The sequence below is a fragment of the Chelonia mydas genome, chromosome 1, assembly GCF_015237465.2.
Source record: "Chelonia mydas isolate rCheMyd1 chromosome 1, rCheMyd1.pri.v2, whole genome shotgun sequence".
NCBI classification, from domain to species: domain Eukaryota; kingdom Metazoa; phylum Chordata; order Testudines; family Cheloniidae; genus Chelonia; species Chelonia mydas.
In genome coordinates, this window is record NC_057849.1 from 331,221,553 (window position 1) to 331,247,298 (window position 25,746).

General features: G+C 44.1%; 1 protein-coding gene and 1 long non-coding RNA gene across 5 annotated transcripts in view; one reads left to right on the plus strand and one right to left on the minus strand.

Moving 5' to 3' along the window:
* GRM3 (glutamate metabotropic receptor 3) overlaps window positions 1–15,269 on the plus strand; it is a 146,522-nt gene extending 131,253 nt beyond the window's left edge. For all 3 annotated transcript variants that reach the window (XM_037889265.2, XM_043552550.1, XM_043552545.1), the window contains exons 4-6: window positions 766–1,832; window positions 6,744–6,918; window positions 15,119–15,269. In XM_037889265.2, coding sequence (XP_037745193.1) covers window positions 766–1,832; window positions 6,744–6,918; window positions 15,119–15,192 — 1,316 coding nt within the window. In that variant the 3' untranslated portion in view covers window positions 15,193–15,269. The remainder of the gene's footprint in view (window positions 1–765; window positions 1,833–6,743; window positions 6,919–15,118) is intronic.
* Window positions 7,709–20,047, minus strand: LOC122466780. Of its 2 annotated transcripts, none has more exons than XR_006292585.1 (4): window positions 19,966–20,047; window positions 14,775–14,901; window positions 11,022–11,067; window positions 7,709–9,745 (listed from the first exon to the last, which is right to left on the minus strand). It is a non-coding gene; the product is annotated as an uncharacterized LOC122466780 (long non-coding RNA). The 2 variants fall into 2 exon arrangements; XR_006292584.1 differs by having other exon boundaries at window positions 10,679–11,067.
* Window positions 20,048–25,746: the final 5,699 nt, after the last annotated feature.

Genomic DNA, 25,746 nt, shown 5'->3' on the forward strand with positions numbered 1-25,746 from the left:
ATCTAGCACATAGGTCAAATAGGAGATGTCTTTGTAAATCTGGGGGAAAGGGCCTTACAGATGATAAATGCTACATTTTTCCATCCTTCACAGTGTGGGGAGGGCTCCAGGCTGACTCTGTATATATTTAGAATGTGCATTTGAAAGAGTGGTCAGAGGTGAACTGCTCCTAGTCCAGTGGCTTAGTCCACATGCTACCAATGATCTGCGGAGATGTTCTTGACAGTCTGTAGAATGAAATACTTTGAAACGAAAACAGTGGGAAATGGAGGTATTCGAAAAGGAGGAGACCCTTGAAAGGATTTATCTCATACGAAGTGCTCTGCAGTGCATTCCATATAGTCGGGACATGTATAATTTTGAAATTTGGCCCATGTGCATAGCTTTAGCATGGGATGCCACTTTGTAATAGAGAAATCTTTTCACAGGTGACCTCCACAGCAAGACCAAATTTGAAAAACAATATTTAGACCATTAGGATTTCAAATGCATGCTCTTTGCTATTGGAAAGCTTGCTTCCCTTAGATTTGCAGTAAAGTCTCAGACCTGACCTTGATCTTTTGGTCATTCATAACACAGCTGTTCCTTGAACAGGTGCTTCTACCAATAAGAAAATTTCATAATTGATGTTTGGGATCAAAATACCTCACTCGCTCTAGATGGTCTAAAAAACTGACAGTGTCTTGCTAGATAGACATGCCTGCCAAAAGAAAGAAAAATGCTTAGAGTCGCTCTGTTCATTTCCTCTCTTTCTGTTTTTGACAGCTCCATTTAACCCTCCCAATGCTGCGGACAGCGTGGTCAAATTTGACACCTATGGAGATGGGCTAGGCCGATACAACGTGTTCAATTTCCAGTACGCCGGAGGCAGATATTCCTACCTGAAGGTTGGTCACTGGGCAGAAATCTTGTCACTGGACATAGACTCAATTCACTGGTCCAGAAGCTCTGTCCCCACTTCCCAGTGTAGCGACCCCTGCGCTCCTAATGAAATGAAGAACATGCAGCCAGGAGATGTCTGCTGTTGGATCTGCATTGCCTGCGAGCCCTTTGAATACTTGGCTGATGAATTTACCTGTGCAGACTGCAGACTTGGGCAGTGGCCCACTGCCGACCTGACTGGCTGCTATGACCTACCAGAAGACTATGTCAAGTGGGAAGATGCCTGGGCAATAGGCCCCGTTACTATTGCATGTCTGGGTTTTATTTGTACCTTCATGGTCGTGGCAGTCTTTATCAAGCACAACAACACTCCCCTGGTCAAAGCTTCCGGCCGTGAACTGTGTTACATATTACTCTTCGGGGTCTTCCTGTCTTATAGCATGACATTCTTCTTCATAGCCAAGCCTTCTCCGGCCATCTGCACCTTACGCCGTCTGGGGCTGGGAAGTTCCTTTTCAGTTTGCTATGCCGCCCTCCTGACAAAGACAAACTGCATAGCCAGAATATTTAACGGTGTGAAGAATGGTGCTCAACGGCCTAAATTCATCAGCCCCAGCTCTCAGGTCTTCATCTGCCTGAGCCTCATCTTGGTACAGATCGTGGTGGTGTGTGTGTGGCTCATAGTGGAGTCCCCGGGCACCAGACGGTATACTCTTCCTGAGAAAAGGGAGACTGTCATATTGAAATGCAATGTCAAAGATTCGAGTATGTTAATCTCCTTAACATACGATGTAATCCTTGTAGTCTTATGCACTGTATATGCCTTCAAAACAAGGAAGTGCCCAGAGAACTTCAACGAAGCCAAGTTTATCGGTTTCACAATGTACACAACGTGCATCATTTGGCTGGCCTTCCTCCCCATATTTTATGTGACATCTAGTGACTACAGAGTAAGTCTTTGGACATTTGTTTCTATAAACTGTGTGCATCAACTTAGCAGGAACCTGGCATTTCCTAAAAACGTCTTTCACTTTTGTGCTCTCCAGTGCCCCTTGCATACATTCCCTTTTCATTGTTAATGCCCTGCTAAGCATAAGACACATCAGCTGATTGCTTTATATGAAAATGTTACTTTACTTCTAAGCAGATGATGGACTTGCTTTGAACTATGGTTGTTCAGAGAATGTTTTTACACTAAACAGTAGGTCTGGCTGATGGAGGCAGAAGCACATGGGTAAAATATTCATGCACTGGTATATTACTATGGATAGTCACAGTTGCAATAGGTCAGACCAAGGGTTCAGAAAACAGTTATCTAATAAAGGTGAATTTTAACTAAAAGCTTAACCAAACTGTACAGTAAACCTCAGGATTACTAAAATGAGGGAGGTAGCTGTGGTACATGGTCCTTACACCAAGTTTCATTGTATTCATTCACCTTTCTGTCAATTTTATAAAATTAACTTTGCCAGAGGATGGTGTGAAGGTCAAGACTATGAAAGAGTTCAAAAAAGAACTAGATAAACTCATGGAGGATAGGGCAGGGTTGTTGTCCCTAGCTTCTGTTTGTCAGAAGCTGGAAATGGGTGACCGGGGATGGATCACTTGATGATTACCTGTTCTGTTCATTCCCTCTGAAGCACGTGGCGTTGGCCACTGTTAGAAGACAGAATACTGGGCTAGATGAACCTTTGGTCTGACCCAGTATGGCCGTTCTTATGTTCTTAACTAAAAGACAAGACTGTCATTGGCAGTCGAGTTGAACAAATGTTCTTCTTTTTTTTTTTATTCAGTGGCTGATCCAAAAAATCCAGAAAAAGAATTTCAGGTTAAACAAAACATTTTGGCTTGGCTAAATGATATTTTTTTCAGTTTTGTTTATATTTTCAGATGTTTGTTATCCTTTAAGTTTTTTTTAAAAAAACAAAACAAATCTAGCAGCAGTTCTAAACAAAATGTCACTGGAAATGAAAAGTCAAAACATTTTGTTTCAAAAATAGTTGAAATGGTTAATATGAACTTTTTCACATTTATTCGGCCAAAACTATTTGCCAGATTCGATGTGCATTCACTCATAGTTTTGGTTGCCCTGAAACTGCATTTTTTGGCAAACAAGCTATTTCACCAACATTTTTTGTCCAGATCTAATTGGTGGTATATGTCACGGAGATAACAGGGGAGTTAATAGCATTGTTCTACATTAGGGTTGGCCAGGGAACAATTGTTTCATTTCAAAACGTGGTTTCATTCCAATGAAACGTGGAATGAAATTAGACCTTTTGAACTTTTTAGAGAAAGACACACCCCCTAAAAGCCAATAGCCTGGTGGTGAGAGTAGTCATCAAGAATGTGGATGACCCCAGTTCAAGTCCGTATTCCAAATCAGAGGCTTAAATCTGGGTCTCCCATAATCCTATGTGAGTACTCTAACCACTAGGCTATTAGCTATTCTGGGGTTGGGTCTTTTATCTCTCTCTAGAGATTCCCTCCTGGACCTGTATAACCTTCCCATGAAAAACATGTTTCCACAAAACATTTTGTTTTTGACAAAACAGCATTTTTCAATAGGAAGTGTAGTCAAAAAATTTTCAACTGTCTGCACTCTACTCAGGCTTGATGGGGCCAGACCAAGAATATTATGTGTAGTTCCAGTTTCCTTAGCCTAGGAAAGGTACAGAAAGACTAGAGACAGTACAAGGATGGATAACAAAAGTCACACGGAGTGAAACGAAGAGAGCTAAATGTGTCTAGTCTAGACAAGAGAACCCAGGGAGACATGATTAGTCTATAAATAACTTCAAGGTAACAAGAAAGGGATTATTTAGTCTCGCAAGAAGTTAGGACAAGGAGAAATGGCATGCAGCCAATGAAGGAAAAGATAGGCATTGGGGAAAAGTTCTTAACACTAAAAGCAATTGGGTAGTGAGGTGGACACAGTGTTCAATGGGTGGGGACAGATAAAAATGAGACATTAGTGGGTATGCTAGAAAGACTAGTCCTATAGCGTGATTGGGATAAAACTAGATGACTTAAGTGATATTTTCCAACTCTGTTATCTATTGCTGAGATTTGAAAGGAACCCTGGGGATTTGGGTGCAAAACCTCCATTGAATTGAACTAGGTTTTGGCAGTGGGATTTCCTAAAGCACCTGAAGTTAGTCAGGAGCGCACGTCTCATTGACTTAAGTTCAGGAAAGGAAGGACTGAAGTGAATGGAACTCTCATGTAGGTGCTTTGGCAGCTCCCACTCTGGGTGTCTGAACACTGTTAATCTCACTTAAATTCCAGCCACTGATCCTACTAAATGGACTAAAATTTTATATATAATAAGTGATGCTTTTGTTATCTATAATCGAACGGTAACCTACTCATTCCATTCTCCTGTAAAACAATGCTGGTGGGGTCACTCTCTGGAGCTATTATTTGGGAAGTTGGTACAAAAAAAAACCCAGGAGACATAACAACAACAATGAATAAGTGAATGGTGACTGGATTGAGCTTTTATTATTATATTTGAAACTGGTTTCAGATGCATGAATAAGGGTGAAAATATGGGAGGCTACTGGGAAACGTATGCAGAGATTTGGGTGCATTTTAAAAACTGAAAATGAAATAAAATGTAGAATTCACCCAGTTAATTCATACAAATACTATGGGAAGAAACAAACTGCCCTTTCCTATGTTAGAGGGAAAAGGGCTATTTCACACCATTGATTTTTACAAAGTTCCACTTTGACTTCAGCGGGTAGTCCTACTTCAGAATCAATGAAACAGTAGGACCTGATGTTATTAAATAATCACTCACAAATTTGCACCAGTGAGAGCAATTAATGTATTTAGTTTTTTTCAGCTGAAGATTCATCTTAGCCTAGTCTTAGGGGATGCAACAGTAAGAGATGTGCCAGAGGGGAAAAGTCTGGGGGTTAGATAAGTTCTAAGACAGTCAGATGTTAAATTGTCCTAGCACTCAGTTTACTGTGCTCTCATGAAAAGAGGTATATGGTAGTTTCTCACTTAAGTTCTGATCCAAACTGCATTAAAATCAATGGAAGTCTTGCCACTGACTTTAGTGGGCTTTGGCTCGGGCCAGTAGAAAGCAAGGAAAGAGGAATGAATGGAAATGTGGCAGGGTGTTCATGTTCTCTCTGTGTCCATTCAGGTTCCTAAATGGTTCTCCCCACCCCCATGTGACATCTGAGTACCATGCACTGAGCAAAGCTTGAAGTAAGCACTTTTTGTAAGGGGTTATTCTATTAATTATACAGACCATCTGCTTGGTGCTCTGTGAATACATGTAATGATGAAGACGACGACAAGGAAAGGGAAAGAAAGAAAGAAAGATCCTCCGCATGGATACAAACGGTTGTTGGTCAGGGTCCCTTAGCAGGACTGAGATAAAGCAGCCAAAGAAAGGACCTGAAGTAGAGCTGTGTGTAAGCTCCTAAACTTGTTTCTCTCACCAACAGAAGTTGGTTCAATAAAAGATATCGCTTTCCTCCCCCACCTTTTCTCGCTAGGGACCAACATGGCAAAAACAACACTGCATATAATGACAAAGGCCATTCCCTACTCTCATTTTTCCCTTATAAAGTTTATTTTGAGAGTTGAGCCCCATAGCAGTGTTAACCTATAAGTTTGGCATGAATGTAACTGAAGGCAGAATTGGCCCTATTTGTGTAATAATCCAGATTAAGTAATAGAGTTTGAGAACATGTAATTCTACCTTTTAATTGAGGAATCTGCTCTGAAGAAAAGAGACTAAACTGAACCTGAGGCAGCGGACTGGCACCCAGTTATCACAATGATGAGTGTTGTTACATAGATAAGATTAGATAATGGCTCCATGAAGCTGTAAGGACAAGCATTGATTGGCCCACTGGTTGCTACCTCCAGAATCTTCTGACCCCCCCACAAAGGGATTTCACAGCAGAGAGAAATTGTGTCTACATTAATGTAGCTTTAAGACCCAGTCTCACAAACGGACCTGTTTGAGCCGGCCCTTATGCGTGCTCAAAATCTCACTGAAGTCAGTGCTCCTCTTCATGAATGCAAGGGGTTGCTTGTCACTTATCCAGATTGAGGCCTTAGGCTGAATTAACTCTCAAGTGGATTCGCTGCATAGCACAGCCATCTCTTAGGACCTCATCTGGTCCCGTCCTAGGCCTTTTGCCACACATAGATCCCAGGCTTTACGGAAAGTGCTCTGCTTTGTCCAGGAATGCAGCAGGGATGCACTGTTGCAGAGCATCTGACTAGCCTTCTTGTGTCCAGGCTAGCTGTCATATACTGAAGCAGGCAGCCCCTTATGTACAGATCAGCAGGGTACCATCTAGGCCTTAGGTAAATCACTGGGAATCACGGGTCGTGGGAATTAGAGGTGGAACAAGTCAATGGATCACTCAGGCTAGATCCCTGTTGATGCAAGACTGAGATATGTTTCCTCCTACTGCTGTATTATGGCTGTTCTGGAATTTTGCATTTCTGCCTCTCAGTGCTATTCAGATCAGAGTTTAGCATGCTGAAATACATAAACAATTTGCATTACAGCATGCAGTAACAAACTGTGCCATGAATGCTGGGGTGTGCTGTCTGATATCCTAAATTGCAGAAGGCATTGGTAGAGCTGATTTTTTTAGGGCTTTCAGTCATATCATTAGTACTTTCTGAAGCCACATTCATTTCTAAACCTTCTGAAAAAACAGCTGTGAATTTGGTACCAAGAAATCTATAGAAATTAAAAACAAACAGCTAGCAGTAAGTAGCTCCCACGGTGACCACCATGGTCACATTCTCACTTGCGGTACATGCTGCCTCACTGCCCGGCATTTAACAGCACTGACTTTTCAATAACTCTCTCCTAGGTGCAGACCACGACCATGTGCATCTCTGTCAGTCTGAGTGGCTTTGTTGTGCTGGGCTGTTTGTTCGCGCCCAAAGTGCACATCATCCTCTTCCAGCCACAGAAGAACGTGGTCACTCACAGACTCCATCTCAACAGGTTCAGCGTCAGTGGGACCGGAACCACTTACTCCCAGTGTAAGTAAAGAATCCGTCACCTATGTATGGCATGCCTTGTACGGTAAGTGTGTTCAAGGAGAGCTAGAGAGTTTTCACTTGTAGTGGAATCTGCAGTCATTAAGAACTGCAGGACATTTTTGCATTCACCTGAGTGTCGGATTGGCTATGAACCTCCACGAAATCATCACTCAAGTCTGGTGGGAACAAAACAACCCTTGTTCACAGCACATGTGTTCTTCTCACAGCTGGCCTGATCCAAAGCCCATTGGAGACAATGAAAGAAAAGACTTCCACTGAACACAGGGGGCTTTGGATCAGGCCCATAATTGCCCAGTGCCTGCAGAACCACAGTTCCTGTCCCTCTCATAACAGGCAGAGCAGATTGCTCTGGAGTCTTCCTGTCAGAACAACATTACAGCGGGACTTGGTCCCCCATGCAGCACATTCTCAATGGCTGTTATTACCTGGGTTTCAAGAAAATCCTTTGAGTCAAACCACTTCAGCTAATTCCCCTATAATGCACATAAGGGACAGCAAAAACTGCTTCTGTATATCCAGTATGTGTTGTACCCTACATAAGTGTCACAACCTGGGATATCAATCGATGCCGCAGTGCAAGAACACTTCATCTGCTTTTCCCATCTCAGTCTCTTATTCCCAGACAGATTCACATATTTGGGATTTTATCAGTTGCTGTTGTTTTTGGCTAGGAAAAAATAGGTCAGCTTTATTTGTTTTTTCCTTGTCAAGCTTAACTAGTAAAGGATGCAGGCAAACAGCACCTCATTCACAGAGTAAAGCAGACACAATGTCTAACCTGGGAAACCGATTGAAGGAGCACAACATCCCAGAGCAGGGGAGGGGGGGGGGATTGTGGAGGAAAAAGGGAAGGTTTGTAAGGATATTAACTCTGAACCATTCAGTTGGCTTTACAATATAATCTAAATTTTCAAAAGTGATTAGTGGTTATTAGGTGCCTCAGTTTTGGGATGGCCAACTTGACACAACTCAAAATAGCTGAGCATCCACTCTGAAAACCAGGCCCTTTAAGGTGTCTCCAATTGCCCCACCCCCAAAAAACTGAGGTACCCCAAAATCACTAATTACTTTGAAAAATTTAGATGAACTCGATAGGTCAAGCTGGCAAACATTTCAAAAGCGCTCAGCACTCACAGCTACGGACAGGTTTTCCAGAGCTCCCACTGTGAACAAAGGCCATTTGGAAATCTGACCACTTATCAAGGATGCCTAAATGAGAGCTGCTGTTGCTGATGGTGTTTGAAAATTGGGCCTAAATATGTATAAAATGGTCTTTGCATTTTTACATCATATTTTGTATCTGAGACGTTAAGAGGCTGTTTCTATTTAAGGAAACATTTCTGCAATTATTTCACCCTGGAATATGCTCTGTTTCTTTGTAATGGATACAGAATAAAAGAAAACCAGTATTTGGGACTGGTGTTTTCATGAGGGCATCTGATGCTCTCCTCCTTACTACACCTTTGTATAACACAAAGATGCTACTGTATTCAACTGAAACAGGTTATCCTGCGTTTTTTGTCCCATCTATAACCACATGAAGAACACTCATTCTAAAAATCTTTAAGTCTCAAAGGTAAAGTGCAACATCAGAGAAAAAACTTCATCCTTGCCCTTTCTGATGTGAAAAGAGGGCCTCAAAAGAAGGTTTATTTTCCCAGTTTAGGGAAAAAATGGAATATCAGGTGCTCCCTTGCCTAGTTTGATGAATGACCTTGGCAAACCTTGGGAGGACCTGGAAAGTGATGTCACACGAGGCATGATCCAAAGCTTGTTCAGTTCAATGGGGAAAGCCCCAGTCACAGCAGTGGGCATGTCATCAGGCCCATAATGCTCTAAGCCACCTGTACAGCTCCTGCACCCCTCATCCCAGGTGGGTTTCCTCAGAGAAAAGTGAGGACCTGGTATTTCCAATGTAAAAAAAAAAAAAAAACCAAGCAGGAAACTAGGGTCGCCCCAAAATAGTATTGAGATATTTCTGCACATCATAAAGAAACATTTGAAATGGCCAAGCATTTATTTTGCAATTCACTGTAAGTATTTTTTTGGTGAAGAGATTTATTTTTTAAAGGTTCTTTTTCTTGGAACTGCACAGCCCTCATTCATAAAATGCCAAGTACTTGTCATCCAGATTGATCCTCGCCAGTGCCATGGTCTTCTCGGTGTCTGCTGGAATTCTGCGTCAGTCCACATCCAATTCATCACTGGGATGTTTCTCTCCATAGCAGCATTAAAGCTTGAGAACACCAAGAGAAATTCAATAAGCCCCTGACACCTTTTAAAAAATGATCCAAAGAATTGCCCCATCCATCCTGGGCTGACAGCTTGTTTTCCTATCAGTCTTGATGGTGCTTTGCATCAGTCACAAATGGCTTAACACACGTCTGATCAATATTATTTGTCCAGCTGCATGTTTTGCTTTGAACACAGCCGTCTGGAAACCTAGGAGATGGCCACAATCCTTGCTCACAAGCAGGTACTCTCTAGTACTTAGTCTAACAGACTGGGCACCAGAATTGCTGGGTTGTGCTCCCACCTTGGCCACTGATTTGCTGGGTGACGAGAGATAGGCAACCTAACCTCTCCAAGCATCCATTTGCTGCTCTAGAAATTGAGCCTAATAACCAGGACCCTGTGTCTAATATATATATATATATATATATATATGCGCAGTGAAATAATTTGCTTTTTGGTCAAGGCACTGCATAAGTCCATCCAAATGGGTATTTTCCTGCCAGTCCCTCAGTTGGTCCAGCCCATCATTTGGTCTTCCTTCTCTCCGTGGATGTGGTTTGCTGTGTTTGCCCTAAAAAGGGAAGCTCATGTGAGTGGTTCTCAGGTTGATGCCCTTATTAGGACTGAATTGGACTCTTCATTATTCAGAACAGGAAGAACTGGGGCAACCTGCCACCGCAGGCCTCCTCTGAGAGGCCAGGGGACAGTGAGGGCTGAAGCACTGTTTGGGAGAGCATAGAGGTTGGCTTTCATGAGGATGTGGTAGAAGCTATGCATCAGGGAATAGCAGCTGCCTAACAGGAGCAGTGCTCCATTGCAGACTGGAATATGTATGGAATGCAAACACCTCTCTCTGTGTCCCCCAAAACAGAGTCAACCCTTTAGTTTACTTCTCATGCTGCTGCATCCTAGGTTCCACTCTTGTAGAGCTCTGTCACGGGGCAAGTACATCCCATCCCCCTTTGGGACAGGGCAAGGGCATCACAGCCCCATGGTTAAGTCCACCTGTCTGCCCTTAGTCTCAGGGCAATATGGCCCAATGGCCAGAGTCAATGTGGTCACCTTTGTCATCAGGGCAGTACAGCCTAATGGCTGAAGTTAATATAATCACCCTCTCACTTGCGCTGTATGGCCTAGTAGCCACAGTCAGTATGGCTGACCTCTTCATTCTGGTTGTGCGGTCTAGTGACCAGAGCCAATGCAATCACCCTCTCACTCAGGCTGTATGGCCTAGTGGTCAGAGGCAATAAGGTTGCCCTCCTTAGCAGGGTTATGTCGCCTAATGGGCAGAGTCAGGGAAGTGAGCCACTCCTGGGGAGGGAGAGAGGTGCCAGGGTACAGGAACCTGGGCCCTCCCTCTCCACCAGATCCCAGCCCAGGGCCCTGGTAGTGGCAAGTGTGCATGCCACTGAATTGGCTGGGATCCGACTGAAACACACTGACTCAAAACCCGGTTCGCTAACCGGTCCTCTGCCTAGTTTCCCTGGGCTTCTTCCTACTATACCCCCTGATACTGTGGCCTGGACATCTTCAGGGTTCCGGTTTCCTCAGGTTCCGCTACCGCCGAGCGACTGCGGCCTCCACAAGGCATCCCCAGGTATCTGGGTATCTGCCTGGGTTTCAGCGTCTCCAGCTCCCACCATCTGGAGCTTCAGCTACTCCCAGGCTGGAGCCAGCAGCATGCATCCTTCCTCTCTGGTAGTCAGCCTAGAATGAGCTGGGCTGTTCCCTTTTATACTGAGCCAGCACTTGGAGTAGGAGTGAGGGGGCACAGCTTCCTCTGCTCAGAGTGTGGGGTTTCTTGTCCAGTGAGGGGCAAGTACACCCCATCACAAGCTCCTAAGCACCTGTTTATCCCCCTGGAAAGATATTCCTCTGCTCCAATGGTGTGTCCTTCCAAGAAAAAAAAAAAGGTTGAGAAAACATATCAGCTATTTTTAAAATGGTGTTTGCAACATGAAATACTGCAGCGAGACACACCAAATAGCTCCTGGGGTCCTCATGAGGATTTTGCAAACCTTGGAAGATCTCAGCAGAGAACCAGTAGCCTTTAAGTGCTTAGCCAACACTTCATCAGAACAATCAGCGGCCTTTCTAAAGTCATTTCTCCAGAGAGAGGTGTTGAAGTTAAGGAGGCGCGCGTGCGCACACACACACACACGTACGTACGTACGTACGTACGAAGCAAAGACAGGAAGTCACCAGCTGAAATTGACTTAGCTGCTGACAACTGGTTCTTGGATTGTTTTCCAAAGGAAAAGTACATCCGTTCAGCAAAAATAAAAGAGTTTGTAAATTATATATATCACTTACATTGCACAACATCTTTTCTCTTCCTAACACCTCATCAAAGCAGGTACACAAGTACTCCTGTCCTTGTTTTACATATGAGAAAAGTGAGAGGGGGGTTGAGAGACTTGCCCAAGGCTTGAAGAAGGGAGTCTGCACTGAAGAGATTATTACAGGTCAGTTGTTCAAAAGGTCTCAGCTCTCATTTGGGACCTAAATAAATTGACTAGATTTTTCACTAGTGCTCAGCATCCAGCTGCTGTCATTGGTTTAGGTGTCAAATGGGAGCTGAGCTCTGACTTCTTAATTCTGGTTCTTGGATGCCAGTTCTATGCTACTTTTTTCTCTTTATGTGTATGGAGCGCTAACTGGGCATCCTGCTAGGGGTTCTCCCCTCCCCCCTCCCCTGCAGACAGAAAGCAGAAGACCAGAAATCTGAAGTGGAGGCAATGTGATGTTTATTGGGGTTTCAAGCAAGCATATCCAGAGCTCTGATGCCAGAGAGCCTTTTCCCTAAGGAAAGTAAGGAGTGAGGTTGTGTTCTGGCCAAGGCCAGGCCTTTAGCTTTTAGTGTTTCTAATACCGTCCCCCGCATTCCCCTTGCCCCTCCTGACTGGTTGCTTGATCTTGGCTTGAGAGAGGAGCCAGGTAGCCTTCCAGTATATACTCGTATATTACACTCCCACCATACCCAGTAACACTTTAGCTCTATCCCTGATCTTTTCTCATTATACTAACAAACCCATCTGGTTGTGGGAAATGCAGCACACAGTCTCTTTGTTCACACATATTAGTAAGGATAAAAGAGTATTTAAAAAAAATTGAACCCCAAATTCTATCTCAGACTAACAAGCAGGCCTACATATTAACACATCCTTCAGTAATTCATTTCACAACACTCATTTCTGTGTCTGCTGGACACTTTGAGATCCCCACCAGGGGTCAAAAGACTTACAGAAATTAGCTTCTAGCTGACCCCAAGTCCCACTATACATAAGCAGAAGTCAGGTGTATCTATTCTGCTGTTGTAAAGGAGATAAAGGAGAAAATGGGCCACAGAACACAGCAGATGAAAGCAGCAAACAAAGAAACAATTCAGTGACATTTGATGTGCCATGATGTCACAGCGTGCTGCCCTCCAGCTCACTCCCTGGTGGCTCCTCTTGGCCTTGCACTCAGTGCTCCTCTGGTTCTCTCAATCAGTTACCCAGACTTAGCTTGTTTCAAAACACATACCCCCTTTGTGGGGCCTGACTTAAGTCGTTCTACAGAATGTAACTCTCTTTGTTAGTCACTCGAGGTCACTCGTCTCTGGGTCCATATAGAAGTAGTGGTCAACTCTCATTCCTGTTCACAAGACCCTCAGCCCCCTTCCTGGAGCTGGGACCATGCTTCAGATGGTCACTACCTCAAAACAGGAGTCCCCAGCTCTCCCCCTTGGTTAGGGTGACCAGATGTCCTGATTTTATAGGGACAGTCCTGATTTTGGGGTCTTTTTCTTATGTAGGCTCCTATTACCCCTCATCCCCTGTCCCAATTTTTCACATTTGCTGTCTGGTCACCCTACCCTTGGTTGTAATTTAGCCAGCTGTAGGGCCTTAGCCCGTTCTCCTTCAGCTGGCCTCTTTTTCCATAATTAGCCCTCAGCAGATCAGCAGGCCAGCCTTCTCCTGCCGATGTGTGCCCAGCCTGGAGGGAGGAGGCAGCATTTACGTTGGCCCCTTCTCCCAGCTCTTGCCCAGCCCTCTATGCCCTCCTGGTCCCAGGCTCTTAAAGACACAGGGACAGGATTTCCTCCTAAGCACCCCTTATTTCTAACGCTTCTTCCTCTCTATCAATATTTTCTCAGTCTCTGTAGGTATATCAGATCTTCCAAAATCTTAAAGGGATACACCATGTGACAGGGATGGGCTGACCTGAAGGGGGCAGACTATCCTATCACACAAGGCAGTAACTCCAAATAATGTCAAAGCAAATAGATGATGAGGAAAGAGGATGGGAAAACATGCACCACAGACAAATCAGGATGTCAGGTCACTTTAAAATGTGTTGAGTGAGTTCCTACTTCCATGATGATGTAGGAAACCAGTTGGTTGCTGCTATAAAAACTAATGTGATATTACAAAGACCAGTGGAGCGGATATTTTGCCTTTAACAGAACTTAGGAACAACTATTAATTTTGACCTCTCCTTTAGGAGTGAGAGATGTATTCTAAATGTACAACAGATGGTGCTAGAGGCAAGGTATCTTGTTTCTTGTCATACTCCAGGTCTTTCTATCTTAAGTAGTTATATGGCCCCCAATTATTGTAGTATCTGAGCACCTCATAATCTTTTAAGCATTTCTTGTCACAACACCTCTGTGGAGTAGGGCAGTGCTATTAGCTCCGATTTTACAGATGGGGAACTGAGGCAGAGAGAGACTAAATGACTTGCTCAAGGTAACAGGAGATCTGTGGCAGAACAGGGAATTAAATCCAGGTATCCCAAGCCCCATGCTAGCACCCTAACCATTGGACCATCCTTCCCTTCATTTGTTAGAGCGTATAATTTAATTTCATAACCATTTAGTAAAGCGCTGTCTTCTGTAGCTGCATAAAAAGTTCATCTGTATTAAAAATAAGGCTCTGTCTTTACTGAATTGGTCTGAAACTAAGTATCCATCATCCATAAATTGCCTTTTACGCTGGGTGATCAAGTTTAAAGTCAGTGCTTGATGCATGTTTTTCCTTTAAATGCTTTGATGAAGGCATCAGGATTCTCTGGGTCACTGTTACTGTTAACCTAATGTATCTTGGCAAACACAGCTTTGTCTTGTTGTGAACTGTCACGTCAACAAAATTGTCTGATAACACATTCTTGATGCCGAATGGATAATTCTAACTGGGATGGACAAACCTGTTTCCTTTAAAATTAAAATCCCCTGGGCTTTTACAAGATAACACTCTATCCCAGTGTCAAGATGCAGAAGCATTTAGGGCCAGATTCTGACACTCATATTCACATTGAGTAACACGTTACTCCAAGAGTAACTCCACTGAAGCCAATAGAACTACTTGTCAAGTAAAGTACTATTCAGTGTGAGTAAAGGCATCATAACCTGGCCTTTAGGTCTGGACACATTTTACATCTTGAGGTCCTGATCTTGCATTCATGGAAGTCAATGGGATCCAGGCCAGAACGTTATCAAAGGGGGAGTAAATGTGTTGGCAAACTCATACAATTGTTAAAATACAAGATTTTCCCTACTCCATTCAACATATAAAATAACCCATTTCCCTTACATTCAGATGTAGGGTGACATGCATTACCTGATGCAAAGATGGAGTGGATGAGGGAAATGCAAGCTAATGAACTATTCCTGTAAGGTGCTGAGCACTCTTCGCCAGTTGAAATTAGTGAGGTTGGACAGCATTCAGCCCCTCACAGAATCAGGCCCTAAAATAAGATACATGAAAAATCCAAAGATGTGATTTTTATTTACACTGAGGCTACTTTATACCACTCCAAATAAATTAGAGTCATATCCACTTTAAGGCTCCTTTACACTTCCAGAGAGGCGTAAAGTGACCTGAATGTAAATGAGAATCAGGCCCCCAGTGTTTTGTCCTAGGTGGCTAATGATGGGGTTTTGTTTTTTTCCTTTCTCTTCCAGCATCGGCTAGTATGTACGTTCCGACAGTCTGCAATGGAAGGGAAGTCCTAGATTCTACCACCTCATCTCTGTGATTGTGACCTGCAGTTCAGTTCTTGAGTTTTTAGACTGTTAGCCAGAATTTGCACATGTTGTGCACTCCAGAAAACAACACAAACAAAACTAGAACCTTTTTTAGAAACAGTATAATAAATTATTTTTGAGGACTGTACAGTATATAGTGACATTCTAGAACTTTTTAGACGGATTTTAGCGCCTCTGTTATTAACAGTTCTAAGGGACATGTAAATAACCTTGGTTTACAGCACACATATTTCTGCAGTGTTGACTCAGAAGTGGGAGAGTGATTTGCTGCGAGCACAGTTGCAATGTTAGGTGACTTTCTTTCCTATGAAATTTTTTGTAGCTCCTTGTTGTAATGAACTTAGACTGCATTTCTATGTTATATATAACAGTTACATTATGCGTAACCGATTGTTTTCTCAGCACAAAACAGCAGTATTAATGTAAAGATGCCAATAATAAAACCGTAAACATTTGTCACCGTGGTTGTCTTCCCTTCATGGTAATTATGATTCAAAGACAATGGGCTAGATCCTCAGCTGGCATGGACTTGCACTGTTCCACCTTCTGGCTTCGTGACTTTAATTAGAGAGTAAATACAGCTCACTGAAAAATTTCAGATAAGCTTGTTGTTGAAAAATGACCTGTTTTTCAAAAGCAAAAAAATTGCAAAAATTCTTGATGTTTGTGAAAGTTTTCATGACGTTTTAAATGAAATTTTTAATCAAATTATACTGAAACCGTTATCAAAATGGTTATTGACAATTTCATTTGGTAGATCATTCATTAGATTGATGTATTGTTGTAAGGCACTCAAGATACCTTGATGCAATATAAAAATCTAGACAGATTAAATTAAAAAAAAGACAAAACAAGACTACATATATACTATGGCTGCTTTGTATTGATCTGGTGACATGAAGGTGCTATACAGCCCATTAAGTCCGCCAGTTAAACTGGGTTTACAGCTGCTTTGCATCACTGGCGCAGTGCAAAGCAGCTGGAGCATACGAGAATGTGGCCTGTAAAATATATTCACAAGAAAGATAATCCAGAAAAAAATTGTGGCATCTCTATGGCAATATTTGCATTCAAACTATCTGTATTCAAAATAGAAATCTACAGCTTTTGAAGCCAGCTGCAAACTACCTTCAACAAAACAAATAATGTAACCTTTAGAACCTTGTTCCAAAGTCCCTCCCCTTCTATTAAAACACTCACATCTTACATGCTACTAACTCCAATAAATCATTCAGGAAAGTAAACATACGTTAGCTAAGGACTTGCTCCCACTGAAGTCATTGGCAAAGTTTCCATTGACTTCAGCGTAAGCACCAATGGGGTTTGAAACATTGGAGTTAAAGACAGGTGTAATTCAAGGTATGCTGAATGTGTAAACTCTCCAGAGCCGGAGCCTCATTTACACACATGGCTCCAGCAGTGTACAGGTCCTTAAAGTAAACAAGAATCAGGCCTCAGAACTCCATTCTCCTATGGGACATTGATCAAGCCATCTCTCCTTGTCTATCATGCCACAATTTCTTATGCCTCCCTTTAAAACACACTTCCTCTGACAGGTAGTAAGCCTTGCTTCAAAGAATTTTTGGCTATGCAGATGTTTGAAAATATTTACTCGAAAACAAACCAGGAAATTGTGGGACGAAGGAGGCATGTGCTAAACATCCCCATTCAATCACACATGGGGCTTTGCCTTGCTTCCCAGTTCCCTTCTTGTATTTGGACATTGTGCTTGAAACATTCAAATCTGTCTAAGGCAGCAGTTCTCAAACTTATTTGATCAGGCCCCCCCCTCTTTGTGTTCGTAGTCTTTTGTGGCTCCTCCGCAAGTACATATACTGCCACCCAGCTCTGAAGGCAGACTGGAGGCTGCGGCTGCTGGCTGGGTGCCCAGCTCTGAAGGCAGCACCGTGCCAGCAGCAGCACAGAAGGAAGGGAGGCAATGTGAAAAGTGGTATTTGTCAATATCACTTTTCACAGCAGACTTAGCGCCCCATTGCCACCCTGGGGGCTGACAGCCAAAACTCCGCCACTTCCCGGTGTGGGAATGGGGCGGGGAGGAGAGCCCTGGCTGCCTCTTGGTGAAGAATTGGTGGGGGGGACAAACCCGGATGGCAGGGCTCCAGCTGTCCCTTTTATCTCTGCCTCCTAGGTGTGCACGGCCCTTCTGCATGAGCCCCAGCCACCTGAGGCTGACAGCCAGAGTTTTTTTTGACACATTTCCTTGCCTTCCTTGGGTAAATTCTTCTTCTGGGGCAGATTCTGACTGATACTAAGGCCCCTTTCACATGGAGGGATAGCTCAGTGGTTTGAGCATTGGTCGGCTAAATCCAGGGTTCAATCCTTGAGGGGGCCATTTAGGGATCTGGGGCAAAAATTGGGGATTGGTCCTGCTTTGAGCAGGGGGTTGGACTAGATGACCTCCTGAGGTCCCTTCTAATCCTGATATTCTATGATATTGAGTGTCTGAGTCTTAGCATCAATGAGAATCAGGCCCCTTTTCTTCATAACGCTTTAAATTGTCTAGCACATTTGTTCGTGCAATGTGCATTTAATAATAAATAACTCAAAAAACCTGGTGTCTGGCTCCTTAGCTGTAATTCTTTCTTTTTCCCCTCCAGTGAAATGAAATGGAATTAAACAAGCAGGATTCAATTTAGTAATGGAATCAATAGTACTTGCTAAAGCAGAGTTAAGAGAAGTCCTGACAGACACTGCACAGACCTGACAGTAGTGCTACCCGTGTCGTTTCTCCGAATTAGCAATCTGGCCAATATCACGTACAAAATAAATTTGATTCGAGCCAAGGAAAATTAGCACACTCCCCTGAGCATGGCACTTTAAAGGTAAAGAAATTACAGCATATGGACTATCAAGAATGTAAGAAGATTTTTCCAAACAGTAAAATCTATCTTGAGTCTTCTGTAACAGGACAATATCCAGAGGTATTCATTGAACCGGAGTAGCAGGCTAGAGTCAAAAGCCCATTTTGAAGTCTGGTTTGAATCATGCCCCACAGATTCTCATGCTGTGTTACTGCAGTGCCTGCAAAGGTATTAGCAAACTTTGATATTTTCCTTTCTTCTTTTGCCACTGGTTTATTTCAAACATCGGCAAGTGTCACATGATCTACCTTCCCTGGACATCCAAATGAGAGTAACTTAAAGCACTCAAGACGAACACAGGAAAAATACATTCAATACCAGGATCAACAGGTTTCAGAGAGCAGCACAATTTTAACGTCAGCCAGGAGACTTTTATGTATGACTGAGCCAGCTGTAAACTCCAATGGCTTCCAAACCTTTTGCCTACCCAGAACAAATGTTCAGAAGAGACACTTGGGGCCATTTCCTTAACAGGTGTAATTGAAGCCAATGGAGATCCTCAGCTGGTGTGAACTGACATACCTCCATTGGCTTCAATGAAACCAGCTGAGGCTCTAGATCACTCTGCTTTTATACAGAAAGGGCAGGGGATGTGGAGGGGGGGGAGGCAGAAAAATCCATTTCTCTTTGGAACTGCGAATCTTTGGAGTGACCCATAAGCACCTTGTACATGGACAGGTTTAAATATTTAGGGTCAGGTTCCGATGTACTATTCAATGTGAAAGAGGTTCTTACTCCACGAGGGGTTCCATTGATTTTCAATCTAGTCCAGCAATTTTGGGCACTTAACTAGGGCTACCACAACGGGACCTGATTTTCCAAGGCTGCTAAGCACCAGCACTTTCAAAATTAGTCCTTTAAGATCTCTCAAGTTGTGCACCCAAAATCACAAGACACTTTAGAAAATGCAGGGCTACATGAGTCCCACTGCCGGACGGAAGACACCTGATCCATTCATGTGTTTATAACAGGGGTGGCCAAACTTACCGACCCTCCAAGCCACATATGACAATCTTCAGAAGTTCGAGAGCCGGGGCTGAAACCCCGAGACCTCCCCCCACCCCGCTGCCAGAGGTGATGCATAGGGGAAGGCACCTGGGGGGGGGGGGTCACATGACTCTCTTTCCCCCTCCCCCCCGATTTTTGCCAGGGTTTGCTGGCTCGGTCACATGGTGCCGCCAGGCCCCATCCCTGCATGGCAACTGCTGGAGCTGGCACGGTGGGAGCTGCAGTCGTTCCCAGAGGCAGCAGCAAACAGCTGGGAGCTGTAGGGAGAGCTGCTGCCTCTCACCACAGAGGTGAAGCAGGGGCCCCTCCCTGCAGCTCCCAGCTGTTTGTGGCTTCCTCTCCAGGCAGAGCTAACACCTGGAGCTACAGGGAGGGGCTACTGAGGGAAAGAGGGGGAGTGTACCTGGGGGGACATAACTCAAGCTGTTGGAGGCACCGAACCTTTAAGTTGTGCCCCCCACTCACAGCAGGCGCTAGTCTTCTCTGGCAGAAGCACCTACCTCCACGACCTCCCCGCAGTCTGGTAGGCAGAGAATGAGGAGGGCATGGGGGTGGTGCCAAGAGCCGCGCTTTACTATAAAAGAGCTGCAGGTGACTCATGAGCCACAGTTTGGTTACCCCTGGTTTAGAAGCTCCCTGTAGGAGGGTGCAGGACTTCCTAGTACCCCCCTAGGACTCACTGTCCCATCACTTACCCTCTGTACTCTGCCAGCGGCTGCACTTTGGAGAATTCTCAGGGGCTGAGGGGCCTGGTTCTTCTTCCTCCCCTCCCCTCGCAGAAGAGGAGGAAGAGGGTCAGCCTCTCAGACAGCCCCTGGATACAGCTTTACAGGCTCCATCTCTCAAAGTCTATTACTCCTTTGCATGGTTTACCTCTTACTCTTCTTCCCGGGGCGGCTCTGGAAACAGTGTGTTCTGTGGCTGTCTGCCTCTGTTAGTAGCAGCCTTCTTCCTGGTCATCACCCATTCCTATGGTAAGTTTCCCTTTTTAAGCCCTTCCTCCTCCATGTTGAACAAGCCATGCAGGTGTGCCTCGTTAGTGCAGCACAGGCCCAGAGAAGCTCATTAGCCGCCCGGCCAGTGGGAAGGTGTGTCCCTTCACACTCCCGATCTGCCCGGCAATGCAGGTGTTTCTTTAGCTCAGGAGGTTGGGATGCTGAGCTTTTGGAGCCAAGGGGCTGGTTTTCATTCCAGAACTGGTGGCCAATTGAAACGGAGGAGTGATAACTCATCTGGATTATAGTGAAACGCTTGATCCACATTCTCACAAAGTCTTAGTCTCCACGTGAATTCAGCATTCCTCCATCACTGATTTAGGACATCATAGTTCTAGATAAGCTATTACCAACAGGTGAGTGGGTTTGTGTGGGGGGCTGGGGAGAAAACCTGGATTTGTGCTGGAAATGGCCCACCTTGATTATCATACACATTGTAAGGAGAGTGATCACTTTAGATAAGCTATTACCAGCAGGAGAGTGGGGTGGGGGGAGAGAAAACCTTTTGTAGTGATAAACACCCATTTTTTCATGGTTTGTGTGTATAAAAACATCTTCTGTATTTTCCACAGTATGCATCCGATGAAGTGAGCTGTAGCTCACGAAAGCTCATGCTCAAATAAATTGGTTAGTCTCTAAGGTGCCACAAGTCCTCCTTTTCTTTTTGCGAATACAGACTAACACGGCTGCTACTCTGAAACCTGTCATAGTTCTAGTTGTGCACCTCCTTGTGGCCACTGACTAGACTGGTTAGGAGGGAATCCACACCTCTGGCTCCCAGAGTGTTTTGAGCCTGAACAGAGTCCAGCCACTGACCCGGCATTGGGTCACGAGCCACACTGTCAGGGCACAGATCCCCCGGTCTAGCAACCTGCTGTCCAGCCGCCTAGCCCATGGGCTCATTGCTTGTCTTTCAGACTTCCCTGTAGCCTAAATACACCCTCTCCCAGAGCTCTACCCAAAGTTGTGAGCCTTCTAGGTTACCACTTAACTTTCTCAGGTGGCCTCTGGTAAGTGTAACGCACACAACATACAAAGACCCTCTGCCCAGAGTCTTCCCCAATTGCCCTTTTACTGAAGAGATAAAGCATGAAACTACAGATCAATTAGAAAGTAATAAATATCCTAAACACAATGGCCCTCAGTAGCTCGCCCTTCTCTTGGGAGTCCTGGGGGACCAACTGTGTTCCCAAAGGTCCCTCCATGCTGGGTTTCTTCTCCCTCCTCTTTAGCTGAAATAAAAATGGCCCCTCAGTTACACAGCTCCTGTCCTTGTATAACTTTTAGCCCTCTCTATCAGGTGACTTCTTGCTCAGGTGACCAGCCACCCCTGACAAGTGACTGTTGCCAAGGCGACCTCTCCCCTGACAAACCAGTTCTGCTTGTCTGGAGCCATCTAGTGTTCAGACCTATTCCATTTCAATGGGAGCCCACTCCAGCGTTAACCATCATCTATTGTCAGCCCTGTACCACTACCCTTTTGCAATTTAGGTCCTACATGGAGGTGAAAGGACAACAGAAAAGTCAAAAAGCTGCCCTTTCAAAATGCAGTTTGCAGCTTGGTAAAGATACATACAGCGAGTTCATCACAATCTCACACAGAATTCCTAAATTGTAAAGATGGATTCCCCAAATCCTCACAGGCTGTCACTTCACATTTCTGGCTCAGTTTCCCCATCTGTAACATGAGGATGAAAATATTAACCCATCTCCCTCCCCGGGATGTTAATTAGTAAATGTCCATTTGAACATGTGAAATGCTTCAGATAAATGCTGAGTGTTATTATTGACACGAGTGCTGAAAGCTGGATGCTGGACAGCAAGGAGGGATATACTGAGTTTGGGTAACTAACTCCAGATCAGGGAGTGAGATTTGCTCAGATCGCTAAGCGTTGTAAAGCACTCAGCATCACACACAAGCGCTCGCTTTGCTGTGAATTTCTCTCCGTACTATTCAAGAGCCTGCAGGATGAAAAACCCCCTATGTCTGTGCAACGATTCCCTGCCTGGGTTTGAACTCAGGACCTGATGGGAGTCATTCCATCAGCGGCTGGCAGCAGCACTAGCCTCTTACCATCTCATGTGGACCAGCCACTAGAGGGGGCAATAACGTGCACTGTGCCAATGTGTTACGTATGCACCAACATTCATTATGAACTCACATGATAGAATAACAGGGCTAGATTCTCCATCTCTCTTATCCCGGTGTAAATCAGGATTGAGTCAATGCACCTATGCAGCATATGTGAGAAGAGAACCCGTTCCATGCTTTCTTAACTGATCTGAACGTAGATGGATTTTCATGACACCCTCATGCAGTGTCTAATGGTGGCTGTCTTTAAAACGGTGGGTCAGAGTTGGTTATTCCCTATCCACACTTAATGCTGCTGGATAATGGTTTTGATCCAAAGCTCACTGATGTCAATGGGATTCTTTCCATGGACTTCAATGAAGCCTGCGACATGCCCACCCATAAAGACAGCATGCTATCTTTGCCCCCGCACTTTGACCTGTGAACGCCAGTGATTCCAAGTATACAGCAATTTCAAATCCATTCCCAAGGAAGCAACATTAGCAAAGCCCATTCCCTTCTCCCAACTCCAGCTGTCAAATTCTAGTAAAGATTTTAGAAATCTAATATTATGTGATGAGCTGAGAAAAACAGTGGCAGCCTTTGAGATGAATTGCAGTGCGGGGTGAAGCCTGACCTGCAGATTTCACAACAGTGCTCCATGTGTGGTTCAAATTCTCGAGCTATCCACTTGCTAAAAGCCCCACAGAAAATCAAACGCAAGCAACATACTCTTATCTGCAGGTTTCTGAGTGCTGCTGCAGTACAACTATCCCCAGGTCGACATCATCTCTGTAGATGTCACTAGAGGATAGTGGGTGTGGGGGAAAGGCACCTTTTGCTGGATGACTTTGCAGGAAAGACAGGCACAACTCGAGCTGGTTGCTTTATGTGTCTGACAGACTTTTATTAGTCAAAATAAATGGGTTCAAACAAAAACCCAAATAAACTAAAACAACAGCAGCAACATAATCAGCATACAGCTGCAGTAGTACAACAAAGATTCCAGATGCAGTTTCAAGTTCCCCATGACCTGGGAGTGTCTCAGGCTGAGTTTTTGCAGAAACTCTGAGATTAAGTGACTTTTTGTGGGGAATTCTAGTGTGTGTGTGTGTGCACGCACGCACGCGGGGGGGGGGGGGCAGGGGGGTGGAAGGGTGATACATAAAACCAAAGCTCCCAGAGTTCACTCTTTCACACCCTTTATTTCACCAAAAAACACAGAGAAAACACACACACATCCCACCTCATTTTGGCTTTAGAGTCCTTTTTAATGGACCATGAGTCTGATCCAAAATGTCTTCCTATGGCAGTACACACACTTCTGCAGTTTGCTCCTTTGTCAGTTTCAACTTCAACACTTGGAGGTCCGCACAAACCACGGCAGAAACTTGTAATCATCACTGCAGCCCCTCCCCATCTCTGCTGTTTGACCAATAGCACGCCGGTGAGGTCACTGGTGATCCCACCTTACCACATCACCGACCCAGCATATTCCAGGAGGAGCTGCAGCAATCACATGAGCTATCAAATAAGACTCTGATTTCTTCTGCTTCGACCTACACACTTACTCCTCAAAAGGACCACAATTTCCTTGTTTGTTGAAGGAAGACATTAAGGAGGACACATTGGCCAATGGTTACGAATAAGGAGAAAGCTGTAAGAGGTTAAACCCCCACAATGAAGTGATACTCACTGCCTTGTGATATCATTGAGGCAAAGGGCTTGGTAGGATTAGACATTTCATGAAACCGTTCACAGTCACACTACAGGGACACAACAGTTTAAGAGCGATTTCCCCCTCATGCTTCAGGACATAAACCAAAACCGAACAGTCGGGGATTCAGAAGCAACTTCATCCATTGTGGGAGTTTTGCGTCTTAGTCTGAAGCATCTGGTGATACTGGACCTTGTTGGACACGGAGATGGCTTCTGTATGGCAACGTCTGTTGCCATCCTTCCGGCCATCCCACCCTTGGGACAGGAAAACCAAGAATTCCCACACACTCCTTGACAAGCCCCCAATCTCAGAGTCTCCTTTTAAACAGTAAACAATAGAAGCTCCTCCTTTTATTAGAAGGGCTAACAGCTGCCTACAACTACCCAATGGCTGCTAGTTATAGCCTTGAGAGATCTAATTTTTCCTAGGCTTGGACTCCAAATCAATCATATAATACACTACAAACAACAACAGAAGTAGTCAGAACCAAGGTGGGGAGGTCAAATTCTGATTTAACCTTTGGGGCCAGATCCTCTACTGGTGTAAATCAGAGAAGCTCCATTGAGTTCAGTGGCGCTACCCCAATTTGCACCGGCTTTGGATGTGGCTCAGTATACTTAGCAAAGCTGACTACAGATAAATTCTCTGCAGGCTTTTGTTTTTCTGAGAAAACAGCACCAGAGCAGACACAATCCCATCCATACTTACTTTGCCAATAATTTATACAGCGAGGCCACGTAAATGTGTTTAACCCATGAAAAGATTCAGTTGCTTGGATCCAGATTTAAAAGAAAAGCAGGCAACTGCAGTGATAAAAATGTATCCCATTTAATCAACTGAACACATAACAGAGCGCTTTGCATTTCTTTATGGCCTTAAATAACAAATTCATACATGACATTGCTGATAGGATGGTTGCTGTGAGTACATTTGGGCAGAACACTAAATGTCAGAGGCAACCGTTTGCTTAATGAAGTGTTTCAAGACTTCAAAACTGTGCCTTTTGCCTATCTTTAGGGAAAGAAAAAGAGAAACAGCCAAAACTCAGCTAAAAGGTATCAGAACAAACTTATTTATGGCTGGAAAATTCCATTACAATACTTTACACTAGCCTTACATCAATTCTATAGGCTTAGTTGGTTTCTGCTTCTCATCGTGCTCAGCCAGGTGTACCTTCAGGGTGCCCAGAAGAATTTCTTATAATAATATGACAGATCATTTGGAACCCCAAATAAGAAGCGTCATATACCAAAGGCTGCAGGAGCCGACAAAAAATGCTATTTAATATCTAATTTGAAAAAGTCATTGGGTTCGGAAATAACAAAACCCCTCCTTTGTATTAATAAAACTGAAAGGTAGTTTGTTAAAATTTAAGGCATTTTAATATGTCAGGGATACGACTCCAGCGGCAGAAGAAGAAAAGATGTTCCTAGAAAGTAATCCTACTTATATCTCTATGGCTTGGGAAACGGGTGCAGATAAGAGCAACAGATGAAAACAATGGTGACAGACGTAATTCTGTGCAAGGTGGAACACTCCATGGCTCCACCCATCACTGAAGAACACTGCCAGATGTAATGCATGCTACAGTTCTTCCAAAGATTGTAAATTCGCAGTTCAAATATATTTTCACTTCACTGCACAAATGCCGATCAGCTGAAAATCTTTGACACTACAACACGCTATCTGAATAAAATTCAATGACATAAAAAAAAATCCTCTTCATAAAAGATCAGCAAAGAACACATCTCAAAATCCCAATTGGCATTTGCTAAGGGAGCATGTCACCATTGCTGACTACGTGCAAACGATAGGATGACGACAAATACAATGTAAGATAATAAACGGGCAACAGTACAAAATATACA